This window comes from Cornus florida, unplaced genomic scaffold (assembly GCF_030987335.1).
Source record: "Cornus florida cultivar Cherokee Brave unplaced genomic scaffold, ASM3098733v1 CherokeeBrave_3.0.0_Hap2_Chr02, whole genome shotgun sequence".
Lineage (NCBI taxonomy): Eukaryota > Viridiplantae > Streptophyta > Magnoliopsida > Cornales > Cornaceae > Cornus > Cornus florida.
Genome location: NW_026775572.1, coordinates 27573789 through 27592488, shown reverse-complemented (window position 1 = coordinate 27592488; position 18700 = coordinate 27573789). Strand labels below are relative to the sequence as shown.

Below are 18700 nucleotides of genomic sequence, written 5' to 3'. Positions count from 1 at the left end.
GGTCAAGTAACTAGGGATGGCAAATTTGTGAATTGCTTCTATATTCCCTTCGATTCCTGTTTCGCATCCACTGGATGAGTCTGCTTGTCAGTAGCAACACGAGAACTACACTGATATGGCTCACTTTGAGGAATTACATTAGATTGATTTATGGGAGCAAGAACAATGTTATATTTGGAAACACTAAATCGGTGTCTTGAATTTGTGATTGAAAAAAATTTAGTTAAAACTTACAATTTTTCCAATCCCAAATCCGAGACAGCGTCAATTCGGTCGTACCAAAACAACATTTCAAATAGACATTGGTTCTAAAAATTGCCTGCAAATCTTAATCTCAATATAAAATACACTGATCAAAACAACGAAACGAATTAAAAGTATCTACTGTAGTAGACCCCAACTATAAAAAAATACAGTAATCATCTGTGTATGGCTCATCCAAGCTGATTTCAAAACCAAAATTCACAATTTTTTTTTTTTTTTTTTTTTTTTTTTCATGGCATAAAAATTAGAGCTTGAAGTAGCTCTAGATAATGCAAACTCAAAACATCGGTTCCCTGCAATTCTCTTTCTTTTTTCTTTTTTTCTTTTTTTCTTTTTTTCACATAAAGCCAGGTGCACATCCAACAACCATGAAAATGCAGATGACAGAAGAATCATAATGATAATTCAAGCTACCACCAAAATTAACACATCAATATGCTAATATGATATCAATCATTCAAGGAGAACCTGCAAATTAGCTTAAGCACAAAAGGAAATATCAGGAGGAGATATCGAATATATAGCAAACTACGACGATGTCTATTAAGCAAACGAGTTGATAAAATAATATGCCTCTCTTCACAATCCTGATATCTAGCATCAAGAACACATCCACTTTTCGAACATTTGGTTTTGCTGTGAGGTCTGTTCTGAGAAAAAGTTGGTGTGCCAAAAGATAGGACATTTGCACTATATGTACATGAACAAGAAAGTTACCTACTTCTTCAATAGAGGAATTCAGGCAGACAGTACCCAAAAGGAGAGTCATTTTTTCTTGGCTTTTGATCCCATCTTCAATGAGACTACATTTCCTTGTTTTGAGTCATCTTCCAAACCATATATTCTGATACAAAAGGAGTAGTCTGGCTCCCGTCATTATAACAATGACATTAAGAGCTTTTCCGTTTCCCAACTTTCCGCTTTCCAATTGTGACCCTTGACTTATCTTCGTCACTGCTACTTAATTCAATAAATTGAAACTCTGACGCCTCCTGGTTTCCCTTCGATTCCTGTTTCGCATCCACTGGATGATTCTGCTTTTCAGTAGCAACAACATTAGATTGATTTACGGGAGCAAGAAAAATAGGCTGCTGTGGCAGTTCTTCAACAGGAGATGCTTTGAAGCTGTTCTGCAGGAGGACATCATGTTGAACCTCAGGAGCCAAAATATGAGTTTCTTCAGACAGTTCGTCAGGAGCAGATGCGTTATGCTGCTTTCCTGTTAAAAATAGGAAAACATATAAGATTTCCTTCTCTTTCACAGATAAGCATAAAAACATGGGTGCAAATTGCAAAAACTGAAACTGAAATTATAAAAGGTGAAGACCAAATTAACAAATTCTGTGTATTTATGAACATGGACACAGATATGGGATACCGATATATGGTGATGCAACAAAAATTTCAAAAACAGGATATACGTACGGCGACAAAGGGTAATATATGTATCTACAGATATGCATATGATATATATATATATATATATATATATATATATATATGTATGAATGAATAAAAATTAGGATGTATAAATCAATCTATGTATAAATTTAAAACAATAATTATCTGTCATATTATACAAAATATTATGATTAACAATCTCGTGTAAAAAGGTTTTGACAAACAAGTAACTATTTTGAATCTATGAAATATTCAATATTTAGGTCATTGGTAAAAACTTAGACTGACAAGCATAAAGACACGGGTCTAAGTTTGGGAGTAGTCATTTTTTGTAAAATAATGACAAACAAGTAACTCTTTTGAATCTATGAAATATTCAATCTTTATGTCATTGGTAAAAACTTAGACTGACAAGCATATAAAGACACAGGTTTAAGTTCGAGAGTAGTCATTTTGTGTAAAATAACGCCAAAGGTTATGTATGTCTTCAATCTCTCATCCAAGCACTAGTCATTCTCTGTAAAATAATGCCAAAGGTTATGACTGTCTTCAATCAATCATCCAAGCACCCCAAATAGGCAGGACCGACATTGACTAATGGATTTTCTACCAAATGTTTTGTATTTTGTTTATAAAATATATATATATATATATATATATATATATATAATTATGTTGCATGCATCTGAATTTGAACTGAATTAGACATGATACATTTTCATGAAAACTCAAATCTTCTTCTCTTAGAAGTGATAAAGTCCAAAAATACGAAACCTTTGTTATACTTTCCTAACAATTATACTATGATAGTACACTAAAAATGTTGTATTTTTATTTTCAAGACTTGTCAGTCGTGTCTATTGGACAGATGTTTGAGAAAAAAAGTATTTCCACATTATGGATATGTTTAGAAGATATTGGACAATGTACACATAAGTTCTAAGGAGTAATGATATTCAAAATAAATAAGACTCACTTGTAGAACTATCCGTGCTTCCTATGTGTGAATCCAATTACAGTCCAAAAGTGAGGCATAAAATAAAGCTCATGATCCCCAACTACATCATGCATAGGCATGAAAGGTGAGAGCCAGAGTTGGTGAAGGGGTTCTATGAGTATGGTGGTGGCAAAGATGTCCTACTGAAAATGGTGAAGTGTCAAAGTTTATGAATAAGCAAACAAGTAGTAGGCTTGTTAATGATGCTAACTGAATTTATTTGTTAATCTTTTTATCTGTATTACCTAAAAAAGATGTCAAAAGACATAGGGCGCCCTAATTAGGATAAGCAAACAATGGGGCTGTCTGTCAACAGGTCATATCAACATTTAAATCGGACCCAATTAAGATTTGATTACTAATTGGAATAAGTGTGGGCGGTTCAAATCTGAATTTAAATCACAATATTCAAGCTATAACAAAATAAAATATGGTTTTAGGTAAGATTCAGCCAAATCTAATTAAATTTTTTTCATAGGACAAGAACCAAATTATAGAGAAATCAATTGATTTTACTCCATATTTTCTACAGGTCTAGTTTAACTTTATGTGGAATCGACATAATGCCATTATACCACTTGAAGTGCTCTATTTTGTTTTCTCATATGATAAATTCCATCTCGTTGCACCCAAAATCTTTTACTTTTAGGATGTCCGAAATGCTGATATATTAAATTTTGGCAATTATTTGTGTTAATAACTATGTTTCCTCTAAATATCTCAAAGGTGCATTCAAAATGTGGAATACAACAAGGAACCATTCCATTTCCACCGGAAGTCTAAACTTGGCTCTGAGTGAAAATCCTTTGATTTAGATTTTAGTGTTTACGGCATCTAATATTTTACTTCCATGAAAAGACAGGAAAATACTTATAAAAATAAATAAAATGAAAAGACAGGAAATAATGCATACTTATCACAATTACATAATTTCAGGCACATTGTGGAAAGAAAGGAAGAAAGTTTTGCAAAAAAAAAAAAACACCTAAAATTAGTCTAAAATTGTAGCCGGAGTGGTTCTTCATGGAAATAAAGGAGAGTAGTTGAGCGTACCAAACATAGAGCATCAGTTTACCTGAAGAAGTTTTGTCTTCCCTATTTTTACTCTGAGTTTCCAAACTCCCCATGAGGATTGATTTTGGCGAGCCTTCATCTCCTTGCATATCATTTTTAAGAGTGCCTTCAGCAATAGGTTCAAACCAGGTTACATCTGGAATCACCTTGGGAAGCTTTTGTAGCAACCGTAACTGTTCCTCTGGTCTCTGAAGCCGCTCTCTTCTCTCCATGTATTCATAAAGCGTAAAAACCATGAAGGTTAAGGACTAAAAGACACTTTTATTGGAGAATATATCACCTCATATGTGTTGAATAAAACACATGCACGCACATGAATAGGTGCGAGCGTGCATGGGTGTAAATGCACACAGACAATGGTAAATGGACACTGATGATGTGTGACCACAAAGAAAAGATCACGTGACCATGAAGGTTAAGGACTAAATGACTCTTTTATTAGAGAATATATCGCCTCATATATCCTGAATAAAACACATGCACACACGTGAATAGGTGTGAGTGTGCATGCGTGTAAATGCACACAGAGGTAAATGTACCCTGATGACATGTGACCACGAAGAAAAGACCAAGGCCTACAGATATTTTAGAAGTGTACATCACTAATCCGTACAAGGCATATTTAAATGGCATTTGAACAGGTCGAGTTAGTCTATATATTTGAGAAGTTTTATTGTCTATATGCTTCTAAACACTAATTTTATTAACAAAATGAAATTTTATTGTCTATACTCTTTAGCACACTAAATTTATTAACTAGATGAAATATTACACCATTGGTTAAATCAATGAACAGTTTGAGCTGGTTCAACAATGCTTCCTTTAATCAAGTAACACGAGTTGATGTCCCTGTATAAATTATAGCCTCTGCACTTGCCAATCCCTGACTCAGCATTACATGAATTATATCACAAAAGGATATTTGTTTCTCCATCCTTTCTCATTTGCTTGATCAATGAGGTGTTGTAATAATGCCAGCTCCTTGACAATCCACTGACAATTTTTTATTTTTTTTTTCACATAAAGGAAAGAGGAAAAGAGAAAATCAAAAGCAAGCATCAGATACCCATAAGTTGACATTCTTCCATTGAATTGCATAGTAATCAAGTAAATTATCAGCACATAGATTGGACTGCAATAAGTAAGAAAGAAATTCATTTGTTAAAAATCAGAATAAGATCCTATTATAAGCACGCATGAAGAGACACAGCCACATAAATAATCTGAAAGGAAAGGCCACACTTCAATTGTGATGCATAAAGTTGAATAATTGTAATTTTGACACAATTAACCTATTTAAAAGATGTAGTTCAAACTCCTAAAGATCTAGCTTGATCATCTCCGAATCTGCATAAAAAGTATTTATAACATATCGCTATGCTCATCTTTAACAGCCTCAGCTTTTAGAGCAGCAGTTATTGCCATTGTTTTACTGCAGGAAGGATTTCTCCTTGAATCTCGTTCTTACCATAATATAGTCACAAGGCTAACCCATTCATGGCAGGCCACAAGTGAAGGGAAGAGTTGATATATATGCTTATGCTCCTTACTAACATCTTAATTCTACAAGTAATTGATTGATAAGATAGGAGGGAAGACTAAAAAGAGAAAAATGAAAAAAAAAAAAAAAAAAAGGAAGATAGATTTGGGTATAATGCTCTTATACCATGACGCAACCACAATGGAGAGAAGAAAAAACTATGAGAGAGAGAAGGGGCTGTATCCTCAATTATATACAAGAAACTCTGATTTGAATGAACGCTTTTGAAGAGGCTGATATGACATATGAACCAGACATACTAGGAATGCATTAGTGCTTTGTTACTTGTATTACAATTCTTATTTTTAAAGAACAAAGAGGACAACGTAATATAATACTCGTTACTTGTATGTAAAACTGAAGTGGGAATGCATACGTGCTTTGTTATATCCTCATGCAGACTTATGGCCTTCTCTTCAAGCTCCACCTGTAAAACAAAATATTTTTGTTAACAGCTTTTGAAAACCATTATTGTAATCCATGCAGACTAGTTGAAAATTTTCTCTAAGACCTATTATTATTGAGTTCGAATCATTACATAACTATATATAGGCTTGTTAGTAAACCTAGCTGTGAAATGAACTGAATTTTTCATTTATAAACAATTTTTTCATAAGATTTCATCAAAAGGTGCTCAAAGGGGGAGCGCAGCGAACTACCAACTACACAAGCCAAGAAGCTATAACCTCAAGCTATCCACAAAAGATAATAGAATCTCAGAATATTTACAGCACCTCCCATTTACCCAAAAGAATAAAGAGCTATGTACAGAGAATTTGACCACCCCTATAGGAGACTCCACCCCCATCAAAAGATCTCCTATTTCTTTCCCTCCATAAAGCCTACCACAAGCAAAGGGGGGCAGCACTCCACACATCCCTAGCATGGAGCCCTACAGAACATCATCTTCAATCTTTGATAAAGCTCTTTGCGGATTCCGGCATAATCCGCTGAACCCCAAAAATAGCACAAGGCATGCCACATCTGTCCCTAGCCAAGCTGCCAAAGGGCAATGCACGAGGAGATGATTCACCAACCTCTCATGTTACATAAACAACGCCATTGCAGACTTTGACTAGTAAAACTGACATAACTCTATTAAAAAGCCACGCATAAATGCCTAATACTACAAAATGACCCCAAAGAAGACACTATTACATCCCATGTCCAAAAAATCCAAGAAATACGAAAATATCATTCAATCTTAAATTTTAAGATAACATATATAATATAAAACTGAAAGCAAAGTTAAAAAAATCCAAAAAAATAGAACTCAAACTTAATAACGAGAGCTCCCAAGTGGGCCCACATCATCTAACAGGTGTATAATATAGTCTTTAGAAACATATTTTCCATGCCTTCTATACACTGTATGGGTGATACCACTTGTTTCCATCATATAAATTTGCTTCTTTGAAATCACTCCTCCAGGATTCTAGGTGTGATTCCTAGAGTTCTGTTCTGCTTTTTCTTCTTTCCTCTTTTCCTAATTTTTAACACTTTCAATCCTTCAAAACCCTAAAAACTGGATCGGTAATAAGCCTTTAATTATCCTTAAAAGATCCCATTTTACATGCTTAATTTTTTACTTCTTTCAACTATAGAATGGTAGGACCCTAACTAACACAAAGAGCCCTTGGTTGCAATTCAAGGATATTAAAAATAGTCATAAAACAGCCCAAAAGTTTTCCTTTCCTTGCCTCGTTAGAACCCAGAAATAGATCCTTTTCTACACCAATACAAACCCTGAAAATCCTTATCTTTACCAACCCTTCAGGCACCAAAAACTTGTTACTATTGGCATGAAAAATCCCCTTGTAACTCATTAGTGCTACCATCCATAATTTACTCACTTGTCCAACATCACCGAATTGTTGAAGTAGATGTGAATGCTGTGGCAACGCTTTATGCATACCACGCATAAGATTGTCTTTTTATTTTTTTTTTAACTAAAACTCAAATTCAGAAGAATAATATTTAAAACTTGGTCTAGCTTGACATAGAGCAATGCGTTCCACATACGTCACAGTTAGAAATTTTGTGATTGAAATGACATTATTATGCGATTCACATGCAGTTCCTTAGTGGGAGCACCTATCATGGATTTAGAGTTTTAAATGTTTAGGAGTCAGATAATGTATTGGTTCCAAGTTCCAACTAAGGGCAGTTCAACAATTTGTCAAAAGTAAAGCAGTATTTTCAAAATTTTCAAATATTTTGGCAGATCTCCAAATTATTTGTGTTTGCAGATATCATAATAATGATCATTTCTCTTCCACAGTAACTTCAAAGATAGATGCTGCCTCTGCGAGGGGAGGGAGCAACTTGTCTGTTCATACAGTGCACTCATTCCCGTTACGAAAATGAAATGATGCCCCAGCTCAACTCGAGACCAAGACTGCGATGCCAGAGATTGATTAGAAAGCCAGCCCAGCCCTTTAGTGATTGGGATAAAGAGCATAAACTGGACGTGATAAAGAACATAAACTGATTGTGATAAAGAGCATAAACTTAGACACCAGAGAGTGATTATTATTTTTTCACTTTTTTTTTTTAAGAAACATCAAATTGCTTATGTAAGAGAGAACTTACAAGGGTGGGCCTTTTCAGCTGGCCGCTTTTCACTTTTTGTCTCAAATCTTCGCATTCTTCCTGAAACAAGACATCACACAAGAAAATACATGTCGCAATTGAAATGGCATATGAAAATTTCTCCGAACTCTTATTTATTAAAACAATTTAACTTATGATTGATGGGATTATGTTTGAAACTATAGCAGCACATTTGGAACTAAAGAATCTCTGTGATATGGTAGACAACTGCACAATTCAGTTTGATGGTAACATTTGTGTTCTCTGCTTAAATCCTAATACATCCATGACAATCTGTATCCATACAAATATCACACACAGTTATCACTTTAAATATGATTAACATTCTTTATACAATTTCTCAATCAGTTTTGCAACTAATAATGAAGTTCACTGTTCACTTAACTGAGACAGTTAAGAACCTATAACAATTAGAATCAAGATTGACGCCCAAGTCAACCACTACCCAGGGGAATATATATATATATATATATATATATATAGAGAGAGAGAGAGAGAGAGAGTCCAAAAAGAACATAAGGTATGGTATCCAGTATCTAAAACTTCCACAAGGATCAAAAGCTCATACCAAATTCCTTTTTCTCTGAGGAATTTGGAGAAGCATACGTACACATAAGAAAAAGAGTCAAAAAAGTCCCTAATTTTTTTTTGAAGGTAAAACAAATCGGGATTCATCAGTCACTAGGAGATTCAGCACCGTAAACGTTATTGATGCTAGTTGTATAGGGACTGATATCAGCACTGCATTATGAGATTTTGTTTGCTTCACCAATCTCACGAAAAAACTTTAGTTATTAGAATTGGTGGAGTAAGAGGAAAATGAAAAAAGAGGAAAACAATATACTTGGCTGGGGTCAATATCACTAGAATCCAATGTCACAAACAGGAAATAGGAAAGAAGGGGAAAGAAGACCAATTTCTTAAAACAATGTGATTACCTCAGATAAGTCATCATCCGACAGCATGCAGATGCGAATATCTTCTGGCATATTTGATATTTGCAGGAGAACCTCTGTATTATTTTCACCACTGGAAGCCTTCTTTATGCCTGGGGTGATACCAAAATACCCCCACACACACATGCGCACACGCGCGCGCGCGCACACAAAAACAGAAAACAGAAAACAGAAAAATAAAAGGAACAGAAAAGGTAACATGTTAGGTTTCTGATAAAATATATATGTGTGTGTGTGTCAAGAAACTTTTATCCGAAGAAAATCACCCAGACAACAATGAAAAAAAAGATTTCATTTCTCTGCAGAATAATATAAATAATACAAATAAACTAATTAAAGTAAACCTAAAATGATCACAACATTTTGTCAAAGTCAATAGGACTTTAATTGGAGTTTAAATTATGTTTTCGGAACAGTGTAATTAAGTTTTTTGTAGTGATATATGAAGTTTATTACATTATGTTCTCCATTCTTTTACTTGGGTTTTATTTTGCCAATTTTGTGATTGAGGAGGGAGAAAGCATACATGATTTATTTGAACTTTAATTTGACACAGGCTTGGATACTTGATACAATTGACAAACTTGATCAACCTTGTTTGATTACATGTTATGTTTGTATTGATATTTTTTGATAAGTAATTACGTTTGTATTGATATGCATATATCAAGGGGGAGCAACATTGTTTTATATATATTTTTATGTGTGATTTATGATTATATCTCAAATATTGATATGCGCAAGTAGAGTTGCATTTTTTTTTTTTTTGCAGCATATATCAATAATTGTAGTGAAGTTCAAGTGTTCAAGCCACAAAAAGAAATTTAGAGTCTTTTTTACTTTTATTTCTAATTTAATATTCAGTTTTCATATGTTTTGTCACAAAATTGCAAAAAGGAGATATTGTTAGGTCAATAGGACTTAGGTTGGCATATTTCATGATCAAACCTATAGTCTGTAATTTTATTTATTTATTATTTTTTTAGTTTAATTATAATTTTGAAAGTTAGTGTCAAGTAACATACCATTTGAACATGGTCATAGATGATATTCAAGCTTCAACCAAGGGCAAAAATGTAAATAGACACCACCATGCAATCACCAAAAATTAGGGGATCTGTGTGGATAGATTGACCTCTTCTCTGATAATTTACCCATTTGGTAAACCAGTTTCCTTTTCAGATTAACACTCTAAAATCCTATGTTTGTTTATATTTTATAAGTACTCTATTATCATAGAAACCCTATGACACACAGACTATATAGAAAAACACACAAGCTTGAGATATTTAAAGTAAAATTGAGTGGATTCAAATTTTTCTTTAAGCATTCATCAATTGCATTGGATTGGTCATTTTATATTAGTGTGTTGATATCATAATTGCCATGGAGTTGATTTGAGGATTCAACACCAACATACAATCAATCAACTAAGATTGGAATGGACAACTAGTTTAGAGATCCAAATAGCTATTAAAGAAGCCGATTCTGGAGGAACGAAGCCTGCAGACTCTGTGCGCGAGTTTTGGTGGATCAGCTTGTGACAATAGGTAACTAGGAATTTTGCACTTGCTGAACAGTTAACCTAGTGTAATATCTCTTTGTAATAGTGAATTTTGATCTAACTGGACAAAATCCCGCGATTTTGTTGACATCATAATTGCCATGGAGTTGATTTGCGGATTCAACACCAACATACAATCAATCAACTAAGATTGGAATGGACAACTAGTTTAGAGATCCAAATAGCTATTAAAGAAGCCGATTCTGGAGGAACGAAGCCTGCAGACTCTGTGCGTGAGTTTTGGTGGATCAGCTTGTGACAATAGGTAACTAGGAATTTTGCACTTGCTGAACAGTTAACCTCGTGTAATATCTCTTTGTAATAGTGAATTTTGATCTAACTGGACAAGATCCCGCGATTTTTTCCGTTAATGTAAGTATGAATTGTTGGTTTGTTTGCTAATATTCAAGAAAAAATCCTCCCCCCCCCCCCCAAAAAAAAAAAAAAAAAACTCTCTATCAGAGCCTAGGATTCTGGTCCTTACCCCCATCAAGATCCTTTTGATCCCAAAAAAAATCTAGGAAAAAATGCATAAATATCACTCATATGGAACTTTTACCCTTATCAGCAAGTCAACTCGGAATGAGTTCCTTTGCCAACACCTTTTGCCAACACCTGCATCATGTTCTAATCCTAATCCCCGCTAAAACATTAGGTTTTTACATTATAAAAGAACTGCCAAATCCACAAACCAGGTGATAAAGGACTTAAGGGTACTTCTCAGTCAAAAGGATCCAACACAGCATAGAATAAATGCAGCCACTTAGAGCTTGAAGCCATTTTACCAGAACTGGCCCCTATAACACTTGCTGGAGGCACGTGTCTCAAGGTTTTACCTTATATATCAATTTTAACCTCAAATTAACGGATTCTATCGCAGAAGTCTTAAATTAAGTTTTAAACCACTAAAGAAATGTATTGCGTTAATAGTTATTAATTTCCAAAAGTCAAATATGAAGTAACAAATTTTAATAATTATATATCACAAATAAATAGGAGTAATGACCACAATCACCATTGTGACAACTGCTAAGATGGCCTTAAACCCTACTGCTATACAAAAAATATTAAGCTAACTTGCCTAAGAGAATAATCTACCACTCTTCCAGTTCAATAATCTTAGTTAGAGCAAATGGTGCCTGGATTGCAGCGCAATTATAGAGAAGTAGATATCTCAAAACTTATCAAAAAGATCAGACAACAAGCATTACCAACCTGTGACTTGTGCCAGCTCATGACAATTTCTCCGACAATAATCATTCCGTTCTGATTTGACTCTCACAAAGCTTCCTGTTACCTGGCTTTCAAAAGTTTCAGGTCTCTTCATTAATTCTTTCACTAAGCTCCTCTTCAAGTAAACAAGCTTAATGTTTTCAGGGACAATGGACGCAAAAAAAGTTTGCTTAACATCAAACGGAACCTCATTTTTCTGAGATTTCTCCTTTTTCTGAGATTTATTATCTATACTTGGCTTTCTCTGCCTTTTACAGGCCACTGAGACGTTCTCCTCCTCATCTTCTGAATTGTATCCAAACTCATCCTCCTCTGATTGCACCAGGTTCTCAGCAAAATGGGCTTCCAAGATGTCATGTATTCTATGTCGGTTCACTGTTTTTCTCCCTACAACAAATTTTAGCCTTGCATCACATACAATCTTGTTCTTCTTCTCTGGGAGATAAAGTTTGTTTTCGTTAATGTATCTATTTATGATAGAAGTCACTTCATGATGCGATAATTTTTCGCCTGTGTCTTTACCAATTGATGCAAGAAATTGCATGAGACATTTCGACCCCCAACCAATAAATTCTTCATTTGGTTTTGCCTTTCTTCTATTCAACTGCTGCCCTTTGGATCTCTTTCTTTTGCTCACTGGCTTTTGTTCATCCATGTCATTCTTATCATCACAATCAGAAATTAGTAGACTATCTTCGCTTTTATTAGAATCATCTGAATCGGAGCTAAACTTACAGTTCTCATTCTTCTTCAACTGGGCATCTGCAGAATGGAGATTTTCCAAAGTCAAGCCTTCTTTTTCCTTGATTATATCCCAATATTCCATAAATAGGCCCTCAACAGTTTCTCGATCTTTGAAGTCTACCCTTTCCTGCAACAAGCATACAGGCATCAGACAACGTAGAGAGAAAAAGTCACAAAGCCTCCTCCCCCTCTGCTCCAAGAGAGGAAAACAAAGAACAATGAAAAAGTAACAAGAAACCCATCCAAGAATGGAACAAAGAACCCTCTGCAAGTCATTGAATGGGAGAAAGTTATGGCAAGCAAAATACTGAGGAAAGACATGGAATTAGGGATGGCAACGGGGGCGGTTTTGGGTGTGTGTACCCTCCCCCACCCCCGTTTAAATTTCCCCACCCAAAATCGCTTAAACAGGATGCCCTCCCACCCCATCCCCACTCCCAATTAACCTTTTTCATCCCGCAAGCACCCACCCTATTTACTCCCATATTTTTCCCCTGTTTCTTTTCCCCAAAATTCAACTATTGAGAAATTATTTAACAAAATCCCATTCCAGTATCAAAATCAAAATACCTCAATAATTAGTTGGCATCCGTTATAGTCTGGAAGACAAAGTTGATCAACAACATATCTCAAAGGAAAAATCTTTCTGAAGATAAACAAGCAACTGGGTAACAACTAGGAAGCACGAACACGCCTAGAAAGGCAAAGAATCCGTGTCGGACGCTCCAAAAAACGTGTCTGGATTTATTTATTTATTATTATTTTTTTTAATATTTTGGACACGCCATAGATATTTGGACACGGCAGGGACACGCCATGATTTTTTTTTTTTTTGATAAGCAAGGCACTAGGGGATTTTAAGAAAGTTTTAGAAAGAAAGTTAGGTTGAAGTGTAACTATGAGGAGTTGTTTAATAGTTTTCAATAATATGATCGTCATTATATAATTACTTAATACTTGTTGTTTTATAAAACAACAATCATATATTTATGCTTATATTTAGTTCAAGGGTTCAAACTCTTGCATATTTATGTTTCTTTGTTTTCTAGTCTTTCTTAACCTTCTTTCTATCATTCTCTCTTTTCCTCAGCAAATGACAATTTTTTTTTTTCATTATTAGGTTGATAAAAAATAATATTACTCTTAATTTCTTAAAATACAGCATCATATATATAAATATATATATTTATTATTCGTCGCCGTCCATGTCGTGTCGTATCCGTGTCTGTGTTTCTTAGGGTAACAATCAAAATTCGTGAAAATTACACAGAAATGAGATGAGGTCACAAAGATAAACATTCCAAAACTTCTAAAAAAGAAAACTTTAGCCCTAGATGAATCGGTGAGGTTGAAAAGAAATATAGGTGAAAAAAAAAAATTTACTAATGCATTTAGTAGATCGGTGAGGTTGACGGAAGGAGGAGGAGGACTCATGGAGAGAGAGAGAGAGAGAGAACTGAGCGTAGAAATGGGGCGGTGAAGTCACTGATAGAAAGATTCGCTAGTACATCGGCAGTCAGTGAGGTTGACGGCCTGCAACGGCGGTTGGTGGCTGTGTGGGACTGAGGAAGTGAGGCTGTGAGGAGAGGGGTCTTTGCTCTTGGGTCGGTGAAGTAGAACGGTTGAAGTGAAGACTGAAGAGTGATAGGCATTTAGGAATTAGGGCATCGTTATGTGTGTATGTATATCTATATAAGAGGGTAAAGAAGTAATTTAGTTGCCTAAACAGAGCGGGGCAACCCCAAACCGCCCCGCCCCGCCCCAAATCCCGCGGGTTTTCCTCTCTTAACCCCATCCCCGCCCAAATCCTATAAATGGGCCCCCAAAACCGGTTTAAATGGGGCAGAGCGGGGAAAATTGCCATAACTGCATGGAGTACTTGCGTCTTTGTTTTCTTCATTTTATGTGCTTGGAGAATGCCAATTCATATTCTGTACTAGCACATAGAGGCAACAATATTATTAAGTCAGCTCTTAGTGCTTTAATTTATCATATTATCAATCTCTCTGTGTGTGTCTGTGTGTGTAAACAGGTTTCCAACAAGGTATTTCTTTCTTAAAGACACGGAAACAATTTAAAAAAGAAACAAAAAACAATAATCAAGAAATTAATTTATTCTGAAAGGTAATATAAACTAAAATATATTCAAGATTGTAATTTACAAGCGCTGTTAGAAACTACCATACCCCATCAGAGTCAACGTCCATGTTTTCCTCTACAAGTAGTGCAAGCTTTAAACAATTAATGCAGAAACCTTTCTTTCCTCTAACATGCCCAAACTCCGAAACTGAGATGCAGCTTTGGCACACAGCATTTGGGCAGCAAAAACATTGAAATTTTGAGGTTCTGTGGCAAATGAAGCAAGAATGCCAATCTGAAATAGAAATTTGGTATCAGTTTGCATGCTATCAAATAAACTGTCTAACACAATAGAAACATGACTAAAGAAACTAATGGGATAACAACATAAAGCAGCAGGAATATATCTTTATTGAGTTATATATAAAAGCAAAGGTTCTTGATAGATAGAGGAATGGTGAGAGTCTGAACATACAAACAAAACTTGGAATGAGGTGCAACTTAGGTTGTCTAAGCATGATGCACTAGGCATATTTGTTATGATTTTACAGTAATTGGAAAACTACATTAGGTATTCAATTGGCTAAGAGAAAGGGAAAACATATCCCTCGTAACTACCAATATTGATTTGCATTTTTTATATGTGGAAGGTAGGACAAATTATGATCATTTGAAATTTAATGACGGAATATATTTAGGATTTTTTTCTTTCTGGGTAGGTGTTGGAATTCATTTAGGCATAATCCATTAAGTTATGTTCCTCGAGCTTAATGTATGCTAATTGAGCCATGCTTTACTTGGAAAGTAGAGATTTCTTTGGAAACAACAAAATTTTGTGCGAGCAACTTAACTCAGCTCAACATAGCCTTTTCCCAACAAAATATTGTGCAATATACACACACACACATATATGTAAAAGATCATTGTATATAAATTTGTGTGGCTTACTGCAAGTCCAACGGCTTCCAGTCTCCAAAAATGATTCATCCTTCCCCACGCATTCGGGATGATAAGCTTTTAGACACTGCCTGGAACCAGTAGATTGGATATTAATAACTGTTGGAAAATAACAAATCATGTTGAGATATGAAACAATATTCATTTTCTGCATAAAAAAATCATAAGAGATTTGGAAAATGGAAATTATAGATATTGCGAAAAAAATCAGAAACTTAAACAGCCTCACCAATTGCCCACCATAAATGACAGCATGCTATTGCGCATACATGTGCATTTGGTGTCACACAAACCTGGTTCACATAAATCATATGGTCTCGATATTGGGAAGACCTCATAAATTCAATACTTTATGGAGCAAATACAGGCAACTAAGAAAAGCAGGCCCCATGAGATGAGAGCAATTACAAGACATCGCAAATCCACCTATTAATTGGGCTCTTCTAAATTTTTGGATGCATATGTATGCTAACTAATTGGGCAGATTATAAGCAAGAAATGGAGCACCAACATTTGAAAATTAAGAAAATACTTGCAACTCACTTCAGTAATTTCTCTGTGTTTTGCTATTATTGTATATGTGATTGCTTTTTATCAAAGGACTTGTTGTCCCTTCTGAGCTAGAAATATGTTTTCTTTCAATAACATTTTGTTCTATATCAAAAGATAATGGAACGTATGCATCATCACAAGGGGATTGCATGAGCACTCACAAACAAAGGCAATAGTTATTAGTTACCAACACGTGTACTCCTTTAAGAGTAACCATTTGACTACAAAAGATGCAAAACTGTCATTCCTTTGGTAAGGATGCGTGCGAAGCAAACACAAACAGAAAAACTGAAAGGATGACAAAATAAGTGACAAACACAAACGTGGGGGGAAATTGCATTGCATTGTGCGTCAAGAAGATTACACAGCATGATCATTAACGAGGCGTAAAGAAGCATAATAGGAGTGGGTAAGAAAAGATCAATAGAGTATTATTTTGCAACTATTCTCGTCAGATCTATAGATGTTTGTTTTAAGTTGTTGCAGAAATCTATATAATGCAGCTGTTGAGGCATGTCGATGAGGAGTCGAGACACAGAATTGTAACTCTAAAAGCATCAAAATTTGGGTCCTAGAGTTCCCCTTTAACTTTCTTTTTTTAAAAAAAAAAAAATATTGTGTAAGGCGCCAGAAGAAGGTGAAACCGGGCAGAGTGGTTCCAAATAGAAATTACGAGGCAACTACAATTGCTTAATTATATGTAATTTTTACTCCAACCAAGAGGCAAATAACCAAGAAAGCTCCACAGCAGGGGAAGTGACTGAGATCAGCCTTCCTATGCCACCAAGAAAGGATAAGCACAGGCACCTTATGGGAGGAGCTGACTAGCTTTTTAACAGATGTAATGATGGCCTCCAATCTCCAACTGTGGCCAGAACTCCATGGACAAATACCATGTAACATAGGTGGAAAATGATTCGAGGCATTAAAAGAAAAGGAGTCCAAAAGGTGTGTGCATCGGCATGCAATCCATAAGCCTTCCGTGTCTTATTTGCATCAACATGGAAGGCTTATGCCTCACATATTTTTGCAGGGTTATTGTTCTTTTCCATGCATGGCCCATAGTTTAGGCTCCTTTCGATCACCAATTCCCTGAAGAGATAAATGTATATACTATAACTTCTTCATATGATTTGCTTGGCCCCTCTCAAATCACATCCCAGAGGTTGGAAGTTCGAATCCCAACCTCTGGGAAGTTCGAATCCCAACAGGTCACTCAAGTAATTTTACAGGTAACTATAATGGCAGCATGTGAGAATGCAAATTGCGGCTGGAAATTGCGGGTGGTGGGATTATGGGGTGTACTAAAAGGACAGACACCACCATTGTTGAAAAAAATAAATAAATAAACATGTATATGGGCATCCAATAAAGAATCCTTCTTCTCCAGAGTAATGCTACAAATAACGATCAACTTTATATGCAACTACAATAAATATCATCCAACATCTTGTTGGTATTAAATAAATAGTATCCAACATCTTGTCACTACTAAATAAAAATAGAATCTCTCACTATGGTTATGGATTGTCACATCAGTGCATAACAAAAATGGATGGGCAAGTTTAATTTTTCCTTTTTTAAAATAACAGATCAGTAGAAATGAGGGCAAACCTTGGCGCAACGATATAGTCATTCAATTGTGACCTTAAGGTCACGGATTCGAAAAACGAAAAGAGCCTCTTGCCCTGTCACCCATGCATTGGGTTTGCTATGTTTTTTTACAGATCATTAGAAGTAGAGAAATAAATTAAAATTGCAACTTCAACCGCAGCATAGGAGATGGAAAGTCATAATGCATGTTAGGCAATACACTATATCCTCAGCCACCAAGGTAACGTGTAAGGACCAGAATACCCTTCATTCTAAGAAACAGAACAGTATTCAAAAGATCAAATTTGTCAATAGAATAAAAAAAAATTGTCGTCTTCATCAAATAAAAACATGGGTTGCCCAAATCACTGTCCCCACTCTTCCATGCAAGCAAGCACTAACAGAAAATCTTGAAAATGTTAACAGAAAAACTCACTTGTAGTCGCAGACCATAAGCAATCCACCATCTTTGCAGGCAAAGCACCAATCCTCTGCAATTTCTTCCTTCTTTGGAACCTTTTTCGTCTTCTTCATCTTTTCAGCAAAGCTCTGGACTTCAATCACTTTCAAAACCCCAAAAATGCAATCAAGAACAACCAAGAAGATCAGAAAAGCTCTCTCTCTCTCTAACTCTCTAGTTTCTCTCTCTTAAAGAACAAGAATCAACTGTGTCTGCCCTTAAATGGAGGACTGTCCAAAACCCATTTGACAGATAACAGTAATCAGGGCATTGATGATTCAACTTCGAAAAATCAAGGACTACAATGCTCTTAGCGCGATTATCCAAAGACCCCACTGAGAAAAGTAACCAAAACACTGCCTCGGGAGTCTACAAGGAAAAAAATGCTGTGATGGGCATGGTTTAGGTTACATGTGTTCAATAGAGAAAGAATTGCAATGTGTTTGGGATTTTATTTCCTAAATCCGAAATTAATGCCTACAAATAAAATAATAATAATAATAATAATATTCTTTTAGTACTTGGATTAAGATATTTATTAAATTAGGGTTAAAATTGGAAAGATAATTAAGTTTTAAAAAAAAAATCTAAGAAAATTTATTTTTTAATGTGGAAAAGTTTAGAATGCACCAAACTTATAAGGAAAAAAATTGGCATTAATATGTTTTTTCTT

At 35.1% G+C, this 18700-nt stretch overlaps 1 protein-coding gene across 2 annotated transcripts; it reads right to left on the bottom strand.

Annotated features, from left to right (window-relative positions):
- Positions 1–744: 744 nt before the first annotated feature.
- Positions 745–18459, bottom strand: LOC132294441 (uncharacterized protein At5g08430-like). 2 transcript variants are annotated; one of them, XM_059792301.1, is made up of 10 exons: positions 18004–18459; positions 15414–15493; positions 14573–14760; positions 11625–12513; positions 8828–8937; positions 7869–7928; positions 5653–5703; positions 4659–4729; positions 3738–3961; positions 745–1483 (listed from the first exon to the last, which is right to left on the bottom strand). In XM_059792301.1, exons 1-10 carry the CDS (start codon positions 18099–18101, stop codon positions 1155–1157), a joined length of 2100 nt encoding a protein of 699 aa, XP_059648284.1. In that variant the 5' UTR covers positions 18102–18459; the 3' UTR covers positions 745–1154. The 2 variants fall into 2 exon arrangements, with proteins under 2 accessions (XP_059648284.1, XP_059648286.1); XM_059792303.1 differs by lacking the exon at positions 18004–18459 and adding an exon at positions 17589–17665.
- Between the last annotated feature and the right edge of the window lie 241 nt (positions 18460–18700).